This window comes from Panulirus ornatus, chromosome 37 (assembly GCF_036320965.1).
Source record: "Panulirus ornatus isolate Po-2019 chromosome 37, ASM3632096v1, whole genome shotgun sequence".
NCBI lineage: Eukaryota > Metazoa > Arthropoda > Malacostraca > Decapoda > Palinuridae > Panulirus > Panulirus ornatus.
Window position 1 is genome coordinate 8,779,736 of NC_092260.1, and position 22,862 is coordinate 8,802,597.

Here is a 22,862-nt window from a genome sequence, read left to right on the forward strand (position 1 = left end):
CTGCCTCTGAAAAACTGGGAGTCTTATTTAGATGTCAAAATTTCTTTCCTTCTGAACAGTTGCTCCGTTTATACATAGGATTGATCCATTCTTGTATATTGTATTGCTCTGCATCAATACTTGACAGAATAGAGTCAAAAGCAGTTTGACTTACCAACTCTTCCCGGCTAACCTAATAATAACTTTCCTTACCCTACAATGTTCATTTTCCCTTTTCTGTATGTATTACTATGTTTTTTCTCTAAAGAGCTGGATACTTTTGTGCACCCATCACTGGCTAGACCACACAATACTCAGCAAGCTACTGCATCACTTGATTACTGTGTGGACATTGGCAATTTTTCAAAAAACAGATTTTTCACTTTCTCCAAAACTCAGGACATTGGTAATTTTTCAAAAAACAGATTTTTCACTTTCTCCAAAACTCATAAATGCTTTTCTTTGTCTCTTCTTTTTCCCTTCTCTCAACCTTTTTATATTTCAGTTAAGGCCCAGCCTGGATGTGGACTTTTGTCCATGACTGGAGGCCCCCCCCCCCCCTCCTCTCTCTCTCTCTCTCTCTCTCTCTCTCTCTCTCTCTCTCTCTCTCTCTCTCTCTCTCTCTCTCTCTCTCTCTCTCTCTCTCTCTCTCTCTCTCTCTCTCTCTCTCTCTCTCTCTCTCTCTCCCTCTCTCTCTCCCTCTCTCTCTCTCTCTCTCTCTCCTCTCTCTCTCTCTCTCTCTCTCTGGGATATGCTGTGCAGGAACTTGGCATTGAAGTTAAGTTGCTAAAAGGTTTATGGCATTACTTGAAAGATTGTGTGTGATTGATTGCGAGATGTACAAGCATAAGTGGCAGGAGATCAAGATGAAGGTGCAAGGGGTAAAAAAAAAGTGAGCAAACTAAGAAAATGTTTTAGAAAGAGGTTAATAATATGAGAAGAACAAGAGAACAAATGATGAAATCATTTAAGGGGGCAAATGGGGAAGTGGTAACAGCCAGAGATGAGGTGTAAAGGAGATGAAGTGAAGGGCAGATGTGGGATGTTTTGGTTAGGTAAGTATGTGAAGGGAGCGTCAAAGGATGTGGCTCTGTGAAAAGCGAAGAGGTGATGAAAGCCCTGCATAAGATGAAATGTGTCAAGGCAGCTGAGTATCTTAAGAAAGTGAGTGAGTGTATTCATGTTTGTTTTTTTAGGATTTTTATTGTTTGGATCATGATAAGGTGCCTTATCATGGAAAGATCTGTTATAGATAGGGAGCTGTGATTTTGTTGATAATACATGACAGCTCTAGAATGAAAGTGAACAGATGTGGCCTTTCTTTGTCTGTTCCTGGCACTACCTTGTTAACACAGGAGATGGTAATCAAATATGAAAGAAAGATTATCCATGTCTCTGATACCTTTTCCCCTCTGGAGCTCCCTCAAAGAGTTGGCCATGGCAGTAAAGTTTTCATAACTGGTGAACTCCATTGCTGCTTCTTAGCCTTTGACCTCACCCTTAACAGGCCACTGGCAGAGGGCATGTCTAGCATAGTGTTTGCAGAAGTTCCTACTGAATGTTCCTACTGACTACTTCTGCCTAATGTTCCTCAATACTTCGTCTACCCAATGTGTCTTCCTAATGCTCCTACCTACCACTTCTATCCGTTGTTCCTACCATTTTGCCAAAAGGCACAGCTAGCACATAGCACTCACCACGGGAAATTTTAGAGTTATGAAGAATGAGCTGTTTAAGTTAGATGTTGTCAAGTGTGATGCATGACAAGGTTAAATTTTATGTTTGTGGACAGAATGCCTGTAGTCCATGTGTGTGTAAGGCAAAAAGCAAAAACAACCATCTGGATCAAAGGAGTGCAACTTGACAACCATTGAAATGCTGGCTCATTACACAGCCACCACTAACCCTCCCAGTACCTAGGTCATTATTATTTATTTTTTTTTTTTTTTTTTTTTTTTTTTTCATACTTTGTCGCTGTCTCCCGCGTTTGCGAGGTAGCGCAAGGAAACAGACGAAAGAAATGGCCCCCCCCCCCATACACATGTACATACGTCCACACACGCAAATATACATACCTACACAGCCTTCCATGGTTTACCCTAGACGCTTCACATGCCTTGATTCAATCCACTGACAGCACGTCAACCCCTGTATACCACATCGCTCCAATTCACTCTATTCCTTGCCCTCCTTTCACCCTCCTGCATGTTCAGGCCCCGATCACACAAAATCTTTTTCACTCCATCTTTCCACCTCCAATTTGGTCTCCCTCTTCTCCTCGTTCCCTCCACCTCCGACACATATATCCTCTTGGTCAATCTTTCCTCACTCATTCTCTCCATGTGCCCAAACCATTTCAAAACACCTTCTTCTGCTCTCTCAACCACGCTCTTTTTATTTCCACACATCTCTCTTACCCTTACGTTACTTACTCGATCAAACCACCTCACACCACACATTGTCCTCAAACATCTCATTTCCAGCACATCCATCCTCCTGCGCACATCTCTATCCATAGCCCACGCCTCGCAACCATACAACATTGTTGGAACCACTATTCCTTCAAACATACCCATTTTTGCTTTCCGAGATAATGTTCTCGACTTCCACACATTTTTCAAGGCTCCCAAAATTTTCGCCCCCTCCCCCACCCTATGATCCACTTCCGCTTCCATGGTTCCATCCGCTGACAGATCCACTCCCAGATATCTAAAACACTTCACTTCCTCCAGTTTTTCTCCATTCAAACTCACCTCCCAATTGACTTGACCCTCACCCCTACTGTACCTAATAACCTTGCTCTTATTCACATTTACTCTTAACTTTCTTCTTCCACACACTTTACCAAACTCAGTCACCAGCTTCTGCAGTTTCTCACATGAATCAGCCACCAGCGCTGTATCATCAGCGAACAACAACTGACTCACTTCCCAAGCTCTCTCATCCCCAACAGACTTCATACTTGCCCCTCTTTCCAGGACTCTTGCATTTACCTCCCTAACAACCCCATCCATAAACAAATTAAACAACCATGGAGACATCACACACCCCTGCCGCAAACCTACATTCACTGAGAACCAATCACTTTCCTCTCTTCCTACACGTACACATGCCTTACATCCTCGATAAAAACTTTTCACTGCTTCTAACAACTTGCCTCCCACACCATATATTCTTAATACCTTCCACAGAGCATCTCTATCAACTCTATCATATGCCTTCTCCAGATCCATAAATGCTACATACAAATCCATTTGCTTTTCTAAGTATTTCTCACATACATTCTTCAAAGCAAACACCTGATCCACACATCCTCTACCACTTCTGAAACCGCACTGCTCTTCCCCAATCTGATGCTCTGTACATGCCTTCACCCTCTCAATCAATACCCTCCCATATAATTTACCAGGAATACTCAACAAACTTATACCTCTGTAATTTGAGCACTCACTCTTATCCCCTTTGCCTTTGTACAATGGCACTATGCACGCATTCCGCCAATCCTCAGGCACCTCACCATGAGTCATACATACATTAAATAACCTTACCAACCAGTCAACAATACAGTCACCCCCCTTTTTAATAAATTCCACTGCAATACCATCCAAACCTGCTGCCTTGCCGGCTTTCATCTTCCGCAAAGCTTTTACTACCTCTTCTCTGTTTACCAAATCATTTTCCCTAACCCTCTCACTTTGCACACCACCTCGACCAAAACACCCTATATCTGCCACTCTGTCATCAGACACATTCAACAAACCTTCAAAATACTCATTCCATCTCCTTCTCACATCACCGCTACTTGTTATCACCTCCCCATTTACGCCCTTCACTGAAGTTCCCATTTGCTCCCTTGTCTTACGCACCCTATTTACCTCCTTCCAGAACATCTTTTTATTCTCCCTAAAATTTACTGATAGTCTCTCACCCCAACTCTCATTTGCCCTTTTTTTCACCTCTTGCACCTTTCTCTTGACCTCCTGTCTCTTTCTTTTATACTTCTCCCACTCAATTGCATTTTTTCCCTGCAAAAATCGTCCAAATGCCTCTCTCTTCTCTTTCACTAATACTCTTACTTCTTCATCCCACCACTCACTACCCTTTCTAAACAGCCCACCTCCCACTCTTCTCATGCCACAAGCATCTTTTGCGCAATCCATCACTGATTCCCTAAATACATCCCATTCCTCCCCCACTCCCCTTACTTCCATTGTTCTCACCTTTTTCCATTCTGTACACAGTCTCTCCTGGTACTTCCCCACACAGGTCTCCTTCCCAAGCTCACTCACTCTCACCACCTTCTTCACCCCAACATTATTATTTATATTATTATTATTTTCATTTCCAGGTAATGTAATGTCACGAACACTCCTTGGTGGCCGATCTGAAAGGAATGAGTTTCTGTTACTTCATGCATTTACTGAAAAGGACTTCATTGTTCCCAACAAACAGCACAGTAAAGTGATCAAAAAGGTAAAGCAAGTCATATTTTAATCAGATTTTACTACTAAGTGCAATCTCTTGCTCTCTCCTTCTCTTGAGAGAGAGAGTGTGTTAGTTTGAAGATATAAAGTTGACATTAAACAGCAGATTCATTGGTCTGGCTGAACTTACTACTAAGTACAATCTCTCTTGCTCTCTCCTTCTCTTGAGAGAGAGAGTGTGTGTTTGTTTGAAGATATGAAGTTGACATTAAACAGCAGATTCATTGGTCTAGCTGAACAGTTGATATTAGCAGGAAAGATGGTAAGCGGGCATTATTGAAATTACACATTAATCGATTGTCACTCGAGAGAGACTAATGGATGTGAATGTGCTAAAAAGGGCAGTTGGTAGGATGTTTGATCATTACATGGTGGAAGCAAGAGTGAAGATTTCTGTAGAGGTTTTGGGAAAATAGGAAATGATATAGGCAACAAAAGGTCAGTGAAAGAAGTGAGCTTGGAAAAGAAATTTCTGTGAATAATATCAGGAGTGAAGTATAGAATGGCAAAGGTGAGAGTAAACAAAACTAGGGGAGTGGATGAGGAATGGGAGGTGGGCATGGGTATGTGCAAGGGAAGTGTTTAAAAGATGGGAGGTGGGTAGGTGATAAAGAGTAGTGATTGGTAGGATGATGAAGTATAGCTGCTATGATAGAGAAAAGAGAGTTATATAGGGCAGTACTTACAGAGAAGGGATGTGAACGGGATGTGTATGAGAGAAAGTGGGAGGAGGTCAATAGGAAGGTCCAGGGACTGAAAAACAGGACAAATGAGAGTTGGGGTGAATATCAGTAAACTTCAGGGAAAGTAAGATGTTATGGAAGAAACTTGATAGTGTGAGAAAAATGAGAACAAGTGGGAACATCTGTGAAGGGGATAAATGGTGATGTAGTAATGAGCACTAATGAAGGAAAGATGGGATGGAGTGAGTACTTTGATGGAGTGTTGAACATGTGTGACAATAGGATGGTTAATGTAGCATGCTTGGGTTAGGGAGGTATGCAGAGTTAGACAGCCATGGTGGTGAAAGCCTTTCTCGAAGATGCAATGTGATAAGGCCGCTGTAGATGGTATAGCTTTTAAATTACTCAAGAAAGGAATATTGGATAGTAATTGGTCGGCAGCCAACGACCAGGGAGGTATATTACCAGTACTACCCGCTTGGGTATCAGGAGGGTTAGTGACGACTCCATAGTGAACCAGTACTTTAATAGTTGTCAGACTGCACTCCTCTGACCCAGGTATCTGTCTTTTCTTTCTACTTCACCCACTCATGGCCTACTGGCATTCTGTCCACAAGTATACAATCTCTTCATATCATGTATAACTTTTGACAACACTTACTTTTGCAGCTCATCCTTGGTAACTCTAGATTTTTCTGCGGTGAGCACTATGCACTAAGTCCTGCCTTTTGGCAAAATTGTTAGAGCAGTAGAGAGAAGCAGTCAGTTAAAGCATTTGGTAGGAGCTTCTGAAAACACTACACTAGAATTGCTTTCTATTAGTGGTCTGTTAAGGATGAGATACTAAAGGCTAAGAAGTAGCACTGGAGTTTACTAGTTATGGAGACTGTTGCTGTGGCCACTCCCTTGAGGGAGTTTTAGGTGGGGACAGGCATCAGAGATATATATAGATAGGTAGATAGACTGTTTGGTTTGGAAGACTTTTCAGTGTTTGTATGGATCATGATGGGGTGCTTGACATTTGGCAGAAAGCATGCATAATTCCATTGTATAAAGGTAAGGGGGACAGAGGTGAGTGTTCACCATACAGAGGTATAAGTTTGTTGAGTGTACCCAGTAGGTTGTGTGGGAGAATAGTGATTGAATGGGCGAAGTCATGTACAGAGCATCAGATTTGGGAAGAACAGTGTGGTGTCAGGAATGTTCGATGATGTGTGGTTCAGATGTTTGCTTTAAAGAATGTGTAAGAAATACTGAGAGATATGGAAGGATTTGTTTGTGGTATTTATGAATACTTCCCACGCATTCCTCACGTGTCGTAGAAGGCGACTAAAGGGGACGGGAGCGGGGGGCCAGAAACCCTCCCCTCCTTGTATTTTAACTTTCTAAAAGGGGAAACAGAAGAAGGAGTCATGCGAGGAGTGCTCATCCTCCTCGAAGGCTCAGATTGGGGTGTCTAAATGTCTGTGGATGTAACCAAGATGAGAAAAAAGAAGAGATAGGTAGTATGTTTGAGGAAAGGAACCTGGATGTTATGGCTCTGAGTGAAATGAAGCTAAAGGGTAAAGGGGAAGAGTGGTTTGGGATTGTCTTGGGAGTAAAGTCAGGGGTTAGTGAGAGGACAAGAGCAAGGGAATGAGTAGCACTACTCCTGAATCAGGAGTTGTGGGAGTATGTGATAGAGTGTTAGAAAGTAAATTCTAGATTGATATGGGTAAAACTGAAAGTTGATAGAGAGAGATGGGTGATTATTGGTGCATATGCACCTGGGCATGAGAAGAAAGATCATGAGAGGCAAGTGTTTTGGGAGCAGCTGAATGAGTGTGTTAGTGGTTTTGATGCACAAGACCGGGTTATAGTGATGGGTGATTTGAATGCAAAGGTGAGTAATGTGGCAGTTGAGGGAATAATTGGTATACATGGAGTGTTCAGTGTTGTAAATGGAAATGGTGAAGAGCTTGTAGATTTACGTGCTGAAAAAGGACTGGTGATTGGGAATACCTGGTTTAAAAAGCGAGATATACATAAGTATACGTATGTAAGTAGGAGAGATGGCCAGAGAGCATTATTGGATTATGTGTTAATTGATAGACGCACAAAAGAGAGACTTTTGGATGTTAATGTGCTGAGAGGTGCATCTGGAGGGATGTCTGATCATTATCTTGTGGAAGTGAAGGTGAAGATTTGTGGGGGTTTTCAGAAAAGAAGAGAGAATGTTGGGGTGAAGAGAGTGGTGAGAGTAAGTGAGCTTGGGAAGGAGACTTGTGTGAGGAAGTACCAGGAGAGACTGAGTACAGAATGGAAAAAGGTGAGAACAAAGGAGGTAAGGGGAGTGGGGGAGGAATGGGATGTATTTAGGGAAGCAGTGATGGCTTGCGCAAAAGATGCTTGTGGCATGAGAAGCGTGGGAGGTGGGTTGATTAGAAAAGGTAGTGAGTGGTGGAATGAAGAAGTAAGATTATTAGTGAAAGAGAAGAGAGAGGCATTTGAACGATTTTTGCAGGGAAAAAAATGCAAATGAGTGGGAGAGGTATAAAAGAAAGAGGCAGGAGGTCAAGAGAAAGGTGCAAGAGGTGAAAAAGAGGGCAAATGAGAGTTGGGGTGAGAGAGTATCATTAAATTTTGGGGAGAATAAAAAGATGTTTTGGAAGGAGGTAAATAAAGTGCGTAAGACAAGGGAGCAAATGGGAACTTCAGTGAATGGGGAGGTGATGACAAGTAGTGGTGATGTGAGAAGGACATGGAGTGAGTATTTTGAAGGTTTGTTGAATGTGTTTGATGATAGAGTGGCAGATATAGGGTGTTTTGGTCGAGGTGGTGTGCAAAGTGAGAGGGTTAGGGAAAATGATTTGGTAAACAGAGAAGAGGTAGTGAAAGCTTTGCGGAAGATGAAAGCCGGCAAGGCAGCAGGTTTGGATGGTATTGCAGTGGAATTTATTAAAAAAGAGGGTGACTGTATTGTTGACTGGTTGGTAAGGTTATTTAATGTATGTATGACTCATGGTGAGGTGCCTGAGGATTGGCGGAATGCGTGCATAGTGCCATTGTACAAAGGCAAAGGGGATAAGAGTGAGTGATCAAATTACAGAGGTATAAGTTTGTTGAGTATTCCTGGTAAATTATATGGGAGGGTATTGATTGAGAGGGTGAAGGCATGTACAGAGCATCAGATTGGGGAAGAGCAGTGTGGTTTCAGAAGTGGTAGAGGATGTGTGGATCAGGTGTTTGCTTTGAAGAATGTATGTGAGAAATACTTAGAAAAGCAAATGGATTTGTATGTAGCATTTATGGATCTGGAGAAGGCATATGATAGAGTTGATAGAGATGCTCTTTGGAAGGTATTAAGAATATATGGTGTGGGAGGAAAGTTGTTAGAAGCAGTGAAAAGTTTTTATCGAGGATGTAAGGCATGTGTACGTGTAGGAAGAGAGGAAAGTGATTGGTTCTCAGTGAATGTAGGTTTGCGGCAGGGGTGTGTGATGTCTCCATGGTTGTTTAATTTGTTTATGGATGGGGTTGTTAGGGAGGTAAATGCAAGAGTTTTGGAAAGAGGAGCAAGTATGAAGTCTGTTGGGGATGAGAGAGCTTGGGAAGTGAGTCAGTTGTTGTTCGCTGATGATACAGCGCTGGTGGCTGATTCATGTGAGAAACTGCAGAAGCTGGTGACTGAGTTTGGAAAAGTGTGTGGAAGAAGAAAGTTAAGAGTAAATGTGAATAAGAGCAAGGTTATTAGGTACAGTAGGGTTGAGGGTCAAGTCAATTGGGAGGTGAGTTTGAATGGAGAAAAACTGGAGGAAGTGAAGTGTTTTAGATATCTGGGAGTGGATCTGGCAGCGGATGGAACCATGGAAGCGGAAGTGGATCATAGGGTGGGGGAGGGGGCGAAAATCCTGGGGGCCTTGAAGAATGTGTGGAAGTCGAGAACATTATCTCAGAAAGCAAAAATGGGTATGTTTGAAGGAATAGTGGTTCCAACAATGTTGTATGGTTGCGAGGCGTGGGCTATGGATAGAGTTGTGCGCAGGAGGATGGATGTGCTGGAAATGAGATGTTTGAGGACAATGTGTGGTGTGAGGTGGTTTGATCGAGTGAGTAACGTAAGGGTAAGAGAGATGTGTGGAAATAAAAAGAGCGTGGTTGAGAGAGCAGAAGAGGGTGTTTTGAAGTGGTTTGGGCACATGGAGAGGATGAGTGAGGAAAGATTGACCAAGAGGATATATGTGTCGGAGGTGGAGGGAACAAGGAGAAGAGGGAGACCAAATTGGAGGTGGAAAGATGGAGTGAAAAAGATTTTGTGTGATCGGGGCCTGAACATGCAGGAGGGTGAAAGGAGGGCAAGGAATAGAGTGAATTGGAGCGATGTGGTATACCGGGGTTGACGTGCTGTCAGTGGATTGAAGCAAGGCATGTGAAGCGTCTGGGGTAAACCATGGAAAGCTGTGTAGGTATGTATATTTGCGTGTGTGGACGTGTGTATGTACATGTGTAGGGGGGGGGGGGTTGGGCCATTTCTTTCGTCTGTTTCCTTGCGCTACCTCGCAAACGCGGGAGACAGCGACAAAGTATAATAAAATAAAATAAAAATAATTGATTGAGAGGGTGAAGGCACGTACAGAGCATCAGATTGGGGAAGAGCAATGTGGTTTCAGAAGTGGTAGAGGATGTGTGGATCAGGTGTTTGCTTTGAAGAATGTATGCGAGAAATAATTAGAAAAACAAATGGATTTGTATGTAGCATTTATGGATCTGGAGAAGGCATATGATAGAGTTGATAGAGATGCTCTGTGGAAGGTATTAAGAATATATGGTGTGGGAGGCAAGTTGTTAGAAGCAGTGAAAAGTTTTTATCGAGGATGTAAGGCATGTGTACATGTAGGAAGAGAGGAAAGTGATTGGTTCTCAGTGAATGTAGGTTTGCGGCAGGGGTGTGTGATGTCTCCATGGTTGTTTAATTTGTTTATGGATGGGGTTGTTAGGGAGGTGAATGCAAGAGTTTTGGAAAGAGGGGCAAGTATGCAGTCTGTTGTGGATGAGAGAGCTTGGGAAGTGAGTTAGTTGTTGTTCGCTGATGATACATCGCTGGTGGCTGATTCATGTAAGAAACTGCAGAAGCTGGTGACTGAGTTTGGTAAAGTGTGTGAAAGAAGAAAGTTAAGAGTAAATGTGAATAAGAGCAAGGTTATTAGGTACAGTAGCGTTGAGGGTCAAGTCAATTGGGAGGTAAGTTTGAATGGAGAAAAGCTGGAGGAAGTGAAGTGTTTTAGATATCTGGGAGTGGATCTGGCAGCGGATGGAACCATGGAAGCGGAAGTGAATCATAGGGTGGGGGAGGGAGCGAAAATCCTGGGAGCCTTGAAGAATGTTTGGAAGTCGAGAACATTATCTCGGAAAGCAAAAATGGGTATGTTTGAAGGAATAGTGGTTCCAACAATGTTGTATGGTTGCGAGGCGTGGGCTATGGATAGAGTTGTGCGCAGGAGGGTGGATGTGCTGGAAATGAGATGTTTGAGGACAATGTGTGGTGTGAGGTGGTTTGATCGAGTAAGTAATGTAAGGGTGAGAGAGATGTGTGGAAATAAAAAGAGCGTGGTTGAGAGAGCAGAAGAGGGTGTTTTCAAATGGTTTGGTCACATGGAGAGAATGAGTGGGGAAAGATTGACCAAGAGGATATATATGTCAGAGGTGGAGGGAACGAGGAGAAGTGGGAGACCAAATTGGAGGTGGAAAGATGGAGTGAAAAAGATTTTGAGTGATCGGGGCCTGAACATGCAGGAGGGTGAAAGGCGTGCAAGGAATAGAGTGAACTGGAACGATGTGGTATACCGGGGTCGACGTGCTGTCAAGGGATTGAACCAGAGCATGTGAAGCGTCTGGGGTAAACCATGCAAAGTGTGTGGGGCCTGGATGTGGACAGGGAGCTGTGGTTTCAGTGCATTATTACATGACAGCTAGAGACTGAGTGTGAACGAATGGGGCCTTTGGTGTTTTTCCTAGCGCTACCTCGCACACATTTGGGGGGAGGGGGTTGTTATTCCATGTGTGGCGAGGTGGCGATGGGAACAAATAAAGGCAGACAGTATGAATTATGTATTATTTTTTTATTTTATTATACTTTGTCGCTGTCTCCCGCGTTTGCGAGGTAGCGCAAGGAAACAGACGAAAGAAATGGCCCAACCCACCCCCCCCATACACATGTATATACATACGTCCACACACGCAAATATACATACCTACACAGCTTTCCATGGTTTACCCCAGACGCTTCACATGCCTCGATTCAATCCACTGACAGCACGTCAACCCCGGTATACCACATCGCTCCAATTCACTCTATTCCTTGCCCTCCTTTCACCCTCCTGCATGTTCAGGCCCCGATCACACAAAATCTTTTTCACTCCATCTTTCCACCTCCAATTTGGTCTCCCTCTTCTCCTCGTTCCCTCCACCTCCGACACATATATCCTCTTTGTCAATCTTTCCTCACTCATTCTCTCCATGTGCCCAAACCACTTCAAAACACCCTCTTCTGCTCTCTCAACCACACTCTTTTTATTTCCACACCTCTCTCTTACCCTTACGTTACTAACTCGATCAAACCACCTCACACCACACATTGTCCTCAAACATCTCATTTCCAGCACATCCATCCTCCTGCGCACAACTCTATCCATAGCCCACGCCTCGCAACCATACAACATTGTTGGAACCACTATTCCTTCAAACATACCCATTTTTGCTTTCCGAGATAATGTTCTCGACTTCCACACATTCTTCAAGGCCCCCAGAATTTTCGCCCCCTCCCCCACCCTATGATCCACTTCCGCTTTCATGGTTCCATCCGCTGCCAGATCCACTCCCAGATATCTAAAACACTTCACTTCCTCCAGTTTTTCTCCATTCAAACTCACCTCCCAATTGACTTGACCCTCAACCCTACTGTACCTAATAACCTTGCTCTTATTCACATTTACTCTTAACTTTCTTCTTCCACACACTTTACCAAACTCAGTCACCAGCTTCTGCAGTTTCTCACATGAATCAGCCACCAGCGCTGTATCATCAGCGAACAACAACTGACTCACTTCCCAAAATCTCTCATCCCCAACAGACTTCATACTTGCCCCTCTTTCCAAAACTCTTGCATTTACCTCCCTAACAACCCCATCCATAAACAAATTAAACAACCATGGAGACATCACACACCCCTGCCGCAAACCTACATTCACTGAGAACCAATCACTTTCCTCTCTTCCTACACGTACACATGCCTTACATCCTCGATAAAAACTTTTCACTGCTTCTAACAACTTTCCTCCCACACCATATATTCTTAATACCTTCCACAGAGCCTCTCTATCAACCCTATCATATGCCTTCTCCAGATCCATAAATGCTACATACAAATCTATTTGCTTTTCTAAGTATTTCTCACATACATTCTTCAAAGCAAACACCTGATCCACACATCCTCTACCACTTCTGAAACCACACTGCTCTTCCCCAATCTGATGCTCTGTACATGCCTTCACCCTCTCAATCAATACCCTCCCATATAATTTACCAGGAATACTCAACAAACTTATACCTCTGTAATTTGATCACTCACTCTTATCCCCTTTGCCTTTGTACAATGGCACTATGCACGCATTCCGCCAATCCTCAGGCACCTCACCATGAGTCATACATACATTAAATAACCTTACCAACCAGTCAACAATACAGTCACCCCCTTTTTTAATAAATTCCACTGCAATACCATCCAAACCTGCTGCCTTGCCGGCTTTCATCTTCTGCAAAGCTTTCACTAACTCTTCTCTGTTTACCAAATCATTTTCCCTAACCCTCTCACTTTGCACACCACCTCGACCAAAACACCCTATATCTGCCACTCTATCATCAAACACATTCAACAAACCTTCAATTTAGTCACTCCATCTCCTTCTCACATCACCACTACTTGTTATCACCTCCCCATTTGCGCCCTTCACTGAAGTTCCCATTTGCTCCCTTGTCTTACGCACTTTATTTACCTCCTTCCAGAACATCTTTTTATTCTCCCTAAGATTTAATGATACTCTCTCACCCCAACCCTCATTTGCCCTTTTTTTCACCTCTTGCACCTTTCTCTTGACCTCCTGTCTCTTTCTTTTATACATCTCCCCCTCAATTGCATTTTTTCCCTGCAAAAATCGTCCAAATGCCTCTCTCTTCTCTTTCACTAATACTCTTACTTCTTCATCCCACCACTCACTACCCTTTCTAATCAACCCACCTCCCACTCTTCTCATGCCACAAGCATCTTTTGTGCAATCCATCACTGATTCCCTAAATACATCCCATTCCTCCCCCACTCCCCTTACTTCCATTGTTCTCACCTTTTTCCATTCTGTACTCAGTCTCTCCTGGTACTTCCTCACACAGGTGTCCTTCCCAAGCTCACTTACTCTCACCACCCTCTTCACCCCAACATTCACTCTTCTTTCCTGAAAACCCATACAAATCTTCACCTTAGCCTCCACAAGATAATGATCAGACATCCCTCCAGTTGCACCTCTCAGCACATTAACATCCAAAAGTCTCTCTTTTGCACACCTGTCAATTAACACGTAGTCCAATAACGCTCTCTGGCCATCTCTCGTACTTACATAAGTATACTTATGTATATCTCGCTTTTTAAACCAGGTATTCCCAATCATCAGTCCTTTTTCAGCACATAAATCTACAAGCTCCTCACCATTTCCATTTACAACACTGAACACCCCATGTATACCAATTACTCCCTCAACTGCCACATTACTCACCTTTGCATTCAAATCACCCATCACTAAAACCCGGTCTCATGCATCAAAACCACTAACACACTCATTCAGCTGCTCCCAAAACACTTGCCTCTCATGATCTTTCTTCTCATGTCCAGGTGCATATGCACCAATAATCACCCACCTCTCTCCATCAACTTTCAGTTTTACCCATATTAATTGAGAATTTACTTTCTTACATTCTATCACATACTCCCACAACTCCTGTTTCAGGAGTATTGCTACTCCTTCCCTTGCTCTTGTCCTCTCACTAACCCCTGACTTTACTCCCCAGACATTCGCAAACCACTCTTCCCCTTTACCCTTGAGCTTCGTTTCACTCAGAGCCAAAACATCCAGGTTCCTTTCCTCAAACATACTACCTATCTCTCCTTTTTTCACATCTTGGTTACATCCACAGACATTTAGACACCCCAATCTGAGCCTTCGAGGAGGATGAGCACTCCCCGCGTGACTCCTTCCTCTGTTTCCCATTTTAGAAATTTAATACAAGGAGGGGAGGATTTCTGGCCCCCCGCTCCCGTCCCCTCTAGTCGCTTTCTACGACACGCGAGGAATACGTGGGAAGTATTCTGTCACCCCTATCCCCAGGGATAAAAGATTTGGTGTGATCGGGGCCTGAACATGCAGGAGGGTGAAAGGAGGGCAAGGAATAGAGTGAATTGGAGCGATGTGGTATACCGGGGTTGACGTGCTGTCAGTGGATTGAATCAAGGCATGTGAAGCGTCTGGGGTAAGCTATGGAAAGCTGTGTAGGTATGTATATTTGCGTGTGTGGACGTATGTATATACATGTGTATGGGGGGGGGGGTTGGGCCATTTCTTTCGTCTGTTTCCTTGCGCTACCTCGCAAACGCGGGAGACAGCGACAAAGTATAATAAAAAAAAAAATATATACATATACACATATACACACATACACATACATACGCACATATACACACACACACATACATACATATATATACATATGAAAAATGTGAGAAACAATTTAGAAAACTGAAATTTCTAGCTTGAAATGAATGAAAAAAAATGAATGTCACATAATGGTTCAACCTCTCGCTATGGAAAAAAGGAAATGTATAATTTATTTACACAAACGTCAATAGCAGTTCTCATCAATTTAACAACTGTATCAATAAGCTTCAATGTCTAAGCTACATTTTTCTCCAATTTCACTATTTTCTTGTCAAAACACCATGTATGAAAACTGTCACTCCAGTAACACAACTATAAACATTTACTTCCCCTTTAAAAAAAGTTCTGGGGAAGTCTGTCTCAATACACTGCGGGAAACTCTACCACCTGGCGATGTTTGTGTTGCAATGGTTCCCGATGAATTATGTACATGTGTATATATGTATATGTCTGTGTGTGTATATATGTGTACATTGAGATGTATAGGTATGTATATTGTGCGTGTGTGGACATGTATGTATATACATGTGCATGTGGGCGGGTTGGGCCATTCTTTCGTCTGTTTCCTTGCACTACCTCGCTAACGCGGGAGACAGCGACAAAGCAAAATAAATGAATAAATAAATATTTATGAATCTGTAGAAAGCATATGATAGGACTGATAGAGATGCCTTACAGGTCTTATGGATATGCGGTGTAGAAAGAAAGATACTAAAAGCAATGAGAAGTTTTTATCAAGAGTGTAAGGTGTTTGTTTGAACAGTTAGAGATGAAGGATTTGTTTGTGGCCTTTATGAATCTTTAGAAAGCATATGATAGGACTGATAGAGATGCCTTATGGAAGGTCTTATGAATATGTGGTATAGAGAGAAAGATACTAAAAGTGCTGAGAAGTTTTTACCAAGACTGTAAGGTGTGTGTTTGAATAGGTAGAGAGGCAGGAGGGTGAGTGGTTCTAAGTGAATGTAAGTCTGCGATGGGGGTGTTTCATATCACCATGGCTGCTTAATTTGTTTATGAATGGGGTGGTGAGGGATGTAAATGCAAAGGTCTTTGATTATGTAAGGAGGCCTGAGAAGTGAGTCACTTGTTTGCTGATCACACAGCTCTGGTAGCAGATTTTAGTGAGAAACTGCAAAAGTCAGTGACTCACAGTGGGAGAGTGTGTGATAGGAGGTTGAGTGAATAAAAGCAAGGTTAGTAGTAGTAAAAGCAGGGTTAGTAGTGCAGAGGGACAGATTAGTTAGGGTGTGAGTGTGAATAAAGAAACTCTGAAGGAAGTAGGGTGTTTTAGATATCTGGGATTGGACATGGCAATGAATGGAACAGTGAAAGTGATATTGAGTTGTAGGGTCGGTGAGTGGGCAGAGGCTCTTAAGAGCATGAGGAAAGTGTGGAGAGGTTGTTATATGGGAGGATGAAAATGAATAGTGTGAAGGTGTAGTAGTCCCGACGATGTATGGATGTGAGGCATGGCCTGTAGATGAGGATGTACAAATGTGTTGGAATCATAGGGGACAAGGGGAAGACCAAGTTGTAGATGAAGTAACGGAGTGAAAAATATTTTGAGTGGTTTGGAGGTTCAACATGCAGGAGGGTGAAGGACGAGCATGGGACAGAGTGAATTGAAATTATATTGTATACAGGGGGTAACATGATGTAAGTAGACTGAACCAGGGCATGAAAAGTGGCCAGAGTAAACCATGAAAAGGTCATTAGAGCTTGGTTGTGGATAGGGAGCTGTGGTTTACTTCATTTCACATGACAGTAGTTGGGTAATTTTTTTTCCCCCCGTCACTGCTTCACTATTGCAGGAAACAATGGACAAATATGAAAGAAAAAGAAACAGAAAAGGGGACCTCGTGAGGATATTCCCTCTGAGCCTCAGTCCTCTGTTCTTACGCTACTTTGCTAACAAGGGAAATGGTGAATATGTGTGAAAAGGTTCTGGGAGTGGTGAAGTATGTGTGGAAGGAAAGAATGTTATCTTGGAGAGCAAAAATGGGTATGTTTGAAGGAATAGTTTCAACAATACTATATGGTTGTGAGGCATGGGCTATAGATAGGGTTGTACGGAGGAAAGTATATGTGGAAGAGCAAAAATGGGTATGTTTGAAGGAATAGTTTCACAATACTATATGGTTGTGAGGCATGGGCTATAGATAGGATTGTACGGAGGAGGGTGGATGTGTTGGAAATGAAATGTATGAGGACAGTGTGTGGTTGTGAGGTGGTTTGATTAAGTAATGAAAGGGTAAGAGAGATGTGTGGCAATAAAAAGTGTGGTTGAGAGAACAGAAGAGGGTGTGTTGAAATGGTTTGGACATATGGAGAGAATGAGTGAGGAAAGATTGACAAAGAGGATATATGTCAGTGATGGTGGGAACAAGGAGAAGCAGGATACCAAATTGGAGGTGGAAGGTTGGAGTTAAAAAGATTTTTGGAAATCTGGGCCTGAACATACAGAAGGGTAAGAGGTTTGTAAGGAATAGAGTGAATTGGATCAGTGTGTTATACCAGGGTTGACATGCTGTCAGTGGACTGAAACAGAGTATGTGAAGCATCTGGGGTAAACCATGTAAGGGTTTGTAGGGCTGGGATGTGGATAGGGAGTTGTGGTTTTGGTGCATCACACATGACAGCAAGAGACTGAGTGTGAAAGAATGTGGCCTTTTTTGTCTGTTTTCCTGGCGCTACCTCGCTGAAGCTGGGGGTAGCGATGCTGTTTCCTTTGGCGCGGGGTAGCCTCAGGAATAGATGAAGGCAAGCAAGTATGAATATGTACATGTGGAAACAGAAGGAGTCAAGTGGGGAGTGCTCATCCTCCTCAAAGGCTCAGACTTGGGTGTCTGAATGTGTGTGGATGTACCCAAGATGAGAAAAAGGAAAGATACATAGTATGTTTGAGGAAAGAAACCTGGATGTTCTGGCTTTCAGTGAAATGAAGCTCAAGGGTACTAATAGTTTGGAAAAATTTCGGGAGTAAAGTCAGTGGTTGGTGAGAGGACAAAGGCCAAGGAAGAAGTAGCACTACTCTTGAAACAGGTGTGGGAGTGTGTGATAGAATTTTTTTTTTTTTTTTTTTCCTGCGTTTGCGAGGTAGCGCAAGGAAACAGACGAAAGAAATGGCCAAACCCACCCCCATACGCATGTATATACACACACGTCCACATACGCAAATATACATACCTATACATCTCAATGTACACATATATATACACACACACACATACATATATACCCATGCACACAATTCACACTGTCTGCCTTTATTCATTCCCATCGCCACCTCGCCACACATGGAATACCGTCCCCCTCCCCCCTCATGTGTGCGGGGTAGTGCTAGGAAAAGACAACAAAGGCCTCATTCATTCACACTCAGTCTCTAGCTGTCATGCAATAATACCCGAAACCACAGCTCCCTTTCCACATCCAGGCCCCACACAGCTTTCTATGGTTTACCCCAATCGCTTCACATGCCCTGATTCAATCCACTGACAGCACGTCAACCCCGGTATACCACATCGATCCAATTCACTCTATTCCTTGCCCGCCTTTCACCCTCCTGCATGTTCAGGCCCCGATCACTCAAAATCTTTTTCACTCCATCTTTCCACCTCCAATTTGGTCTCCCACTTCTCGTTCCCTCCACCTCCGACACATATATCCTCTTGGTCAATCTTTCCTCACTCATTCTCTCCATGTGCCCAAACCATTTCAAAACACCCTCTTCTGCTCTCTCAATCACGCTCTTTTTATTTCCACACATCTCTCTTACCCTTACATTACTTACTCGATCAAACCCCCTCACACCACATATTGTCCTCAAACATCTCATTTCCAGCACATCCACCCTCCTGCACACAACTCTATCCATAGCCCACGCCTCACAACCATACAACATAGTTGGAACCACTATTCCTATTCCTTCAAACATACCCATTTTTGCTTTCCGAGATAATGTTCTCGACTTCCACACATTCTTCAAGGCTCCCAGGATTTTCGCCCCCTCCCCCACCCTATGATTCACTTCCGCTTCCATGGTTCCATCCACTGCCAGGTCCACTCCCAGATATCTAAAACACTTTACTTCCTCCAGTTTTTCTCCATTCAAACTTACCTCCCAATTAACTTGACCCTCAACCCTGCTGTACCTAATAACCTTGCTCTTATTGACATTTACTCTTAACTTTCTTCTTTCACACACTTGACCAAACTCAGTCACCAGCTTCTGCAGTTTCTCACATAAATCAGCCACCAGCGCTGTATCATCAGTGAACAACAACTGACTCACTTCCCAAGCTCTCTCATCCACAACAGACTTCATTCTTGCCCCTTTCCAAAACCCTTGCATTCACCTCCCTAACAACCCCATCCATAAACAAATTAAACAACCATGGAGACATCACACACCCCTGCCGCAAACCTACATTCAATGAGAACCAATCACTTACCTCTCTTCCTACACGTACACATGCCTTACATCCTCGATAAAAACTTTTCACTGCTTCTAACAACTTCCCTCCCACACCATATATTCTTAATACCTTCCACAGAGCCTCTCTATCAACTCCAGCATATGCGTTTTCCAGATCCATAAATGCCACATACAAATCCATTTGCTTTACCAATTATTTCTCACATACATTCTTCAAAGCAAACACCTGATACATACATCCTCTACCACTTCTGAAACCACACTGCTCTTCCCCAATCTGATGCTCTGTATATGCCTTTACCCTCTCAATCAATACCCTCCCATATAATTTACCAGGAATACTCAACAAACTTATACCTCTGTAATTTGAGCATTCACTCATATCCCCTTTGCCTTTGTACAATGGCACTATGCAAGCATTCTGCCAATCCTCAGGCACCTCACCATGAGTCATACATACATTAAATAACCTTACCAACCAGTCAACAATACAGTCACCCCCTTTTTTAATAAATTCCACTGCAATACCATCCAAACCTGCTGCCTTGCCGGCTTTCATCTTCCGCAAAGCTTTTACTACCTCTTCTCTGTTTACCAAATCATTTTCCCTAACCCTCTCACTTTGCACACCACCTCGACCAAAACACCCTATATCTGCCACTCTATCATCAAACACATTCAACAAACCTTCAATTTAGTCACTCCATCTCCTTCTCACATCACCACTACTTGTTATCACCTCCCCATTAGCGCCCTTCACTGAAGTTCCCATTTCCTCCCATGTCTTACGCACATTATTTACTTCATTCCAGAACATCTTTTTATTCCCCCTAAAATTTACTGATACTCTCTCACCTCAACTCTTATTTGCCCTCTTTTTCACCTCTTGCACCTTTTATTTATTTATTTATTTATTTATTTTGCTTTGTCGCTGTCTCCTGTGTTGGCAAGGTAGCACAAGGAAACAGACAAGAGAATGGCCCAGCCCACCCACATACACATGTATATACATACACGTCCACACACGCAAATATACATACCTATACATCTCAATATATACATATATATACACACACTGAAAGTTGATGGAGAGAGATGGAGGGTAAAACTGAAAGTTGATGGAGAGAGATGGGTGATTATTGGTGCATATGCACCTGGGCATGAGAAGAAAGATCATGAGAGGCAAGTGTTTTGGGAGCAGCTGAATGAGTGTGTTAGTGGTTTTGATGCACGAGACCGGGTTATAGTGTTGGGTGATTTGAATGCAAAGGTGAGTAATGTGGCAGTTGAGGGAATAATTGGTATACATGGGGTGTTCAGTGTTGTAAATGGAAATGGTGAAGAGCTTGTAGATTTATGTGCTGAAAAAGGACTGATGATTGGGAATAACTGGTTTAAAAAGCGAGATATACATAAGTATACTTATGTAAATAGGAGAGATGGCCAGAGAGCGTTATTGGATTACGTGTTAATTGACAGGCGCGCGAAAGAGAGACTTTTGGATGTTAATGTGCTGAGAGGTGCAACTGGAGGGATGTCTGATCATTATCTTGTGGAGGCTAATGTGAAGATTTGTATGGGTTTCCAGCAAAGAAGAGTGAATGTTGGGGTGAAGAGGGTGGTGAGAGTAAGTGAGCTTGGGAAGGAGACTTGTGTGAGGAAGTACCAGGAGAGACTGAGTACAGAATGGAAAAAGGTGAGAACAATGGAAGTAAGGGGAGTGGGGGAGGAATGGGATGTATTTAGGGAATCAGTGATGGATTGCGCAAAAGATGCTTGTGGCATGAGAAGAGTGGGAGGTGGGTTGATTAGAAAGGGTAGTGAGTGGTGGGATGAAGAAGCAAGAGTATTAGTGAAAGAGAAGAGAGAGGCATTTGGACGATTTTTGCAGGGAAAAAATGAAATTGAGTGGGAGACGTATAAAAGAAAGAGACAGGAGGTCAAGAGAAAGGTTCAAGAGGTGAAAAAAAGGGCAAATGAGAGTTGGGGTGAGAGAGTATCATTAAATCTTAGGGAGAATAAAAAGATGTTCTGGAAGGAGGTAAATAAAGTGCGTAAGACAAGGGAGCAAATGGGAACATCAGTGAAGGGCGCAAATGGGGAGGTGATAACAAGTAGTGGTGACGTGAGAAGGAGATGGAGTGAGTATTTTGAAGGTTTGTTGAATGTGTTTGATGATAGAGTGGCAGATATAGGGTGTTTTGGTCGAGGTGGTGTGCAAAGTGCGAGGGTTAGGGAAAATGATTTGGTAAACAGAGAAGAGGTAGTAAAAGCTTTGCGGAAGATGAAAGCCGGCAAGGCAGCAGGTTTGGATGGTATTGCAGTGGAATTTATTAAAAAAGGGAGTGACTGTATTGTTGACTGGTTGATAAGGTTATTTAATGTATGTATGACTCATGGTGAGGTGCCTGAGGATTGGCGGAATGCGTGCATAGTGCCATTGTACAAAGGCAAAGGGGATAAGAGTGAGTGCTCAAATTACAGAGGTATAAGTTTGTTGAGTATTCCTGGCAAATTGTATGGGAGGGTATTGATTGAGAGGGTGAAGGCATGTACAGAGCATCAGATTGGGGAAGAGCAGTGTGGTTTCAGAAGTGGTAGAGGATGTGTGGATCAGGTGTTTGCTTTGAAGAATGTATGTGAGAAATACTTAGAAAAGCAAATGGATTTGTATGTAGCATTTATGGATCTGGAGAGGGCATATGATAGAGTTGATAGAGATGCTCTGTGGAAGGTATTAAGAATATATGGTGTGGGAGGCAAGTTGTTAGAAGGAGTGAAACGTTTTTATCGAGGATGTAAGGCATGTGTACGTGTAGGAAGAGAGGAAAGTGATTGGTTCTCAGTGAATGTAGGTTTGCGGCAGGGGTGTGTGATGTCTCCATGGTTGTTTAATTTGTTTATGGATGGGGTTGTTAGGGAGGTGAATGCAAGAGTTTTGGAAGTAGGGGCAAGGATGGAGTCTGTTGTGGATGAGAGAGCTTGGGAAGTGAGTCAGTTGTTGTTCGCTGATGATACAGCGCTGGTGGCTGATTCATGTGAGAAACTGCAGAAGCTGGTGACTGAGTTTGGTAAAGTGTGTGAAAGAAGAAAGTTAAGAGTAAATGTGAATAAGAGCAAGGTTATTAGGTACAGTAGGGTTGAGGGTCAAGTCAATTGGGAGGTGAGTTTGAATGGAGAAAAACGGGAGGAAGTGAAGTGTTTTAGATATCTGGGAGTGGATCTGGCAGCGGATGGAAACATGGAAGCGTAAGTGGATCATAGGGTGGGGGAGGGGGCGAAAATTCTGGGAGCCTTGAAGAATGTGTGGAAGTCGAGAACATTATCTCGGAAAGCAAAAATGGGTATGTTTGAAGGAATAGTGGTTCCAACAATGTTGTATGGTTGCGAGGCGTGGACTATGGATAGAGTTGTGTGCAGGAGGATGGATGTGCTGGAAATGAGATGTTTGAGGACAATGTGTGGTGTGAGGTGGTTTGATCGAGTAAGTAACGTAAGGGTAAGAGAGATGTGTGGAAATAAAAAGAGCGTGGTTGAGAGA

General features: G+C 43.1%; 1 protein-coding gene across 1 annotated transcript in view; it reads left to right on the forward strand.

Annotated features, from left to right (window-relative positions):
• PolA1 (DNA polymerase alpha catalytic subunit) overlaps window positions 1–22,862 on the forward strand; it is a 436,605-nt gene that overhangs the window by 194,739 nt on the left and 219,004 nt on the right. Inside the window, exon 16 of the mRNA XM_071683772.1 lies at window positions 4,328–4,452. Coding sequence (XP_071539873.1) covers window positions 4,328–4,452 — 125 coding nt within the window. The remainder of the gene's footprint in view (window positions 1–4,327; window positions 4,453–22,862) is intronic.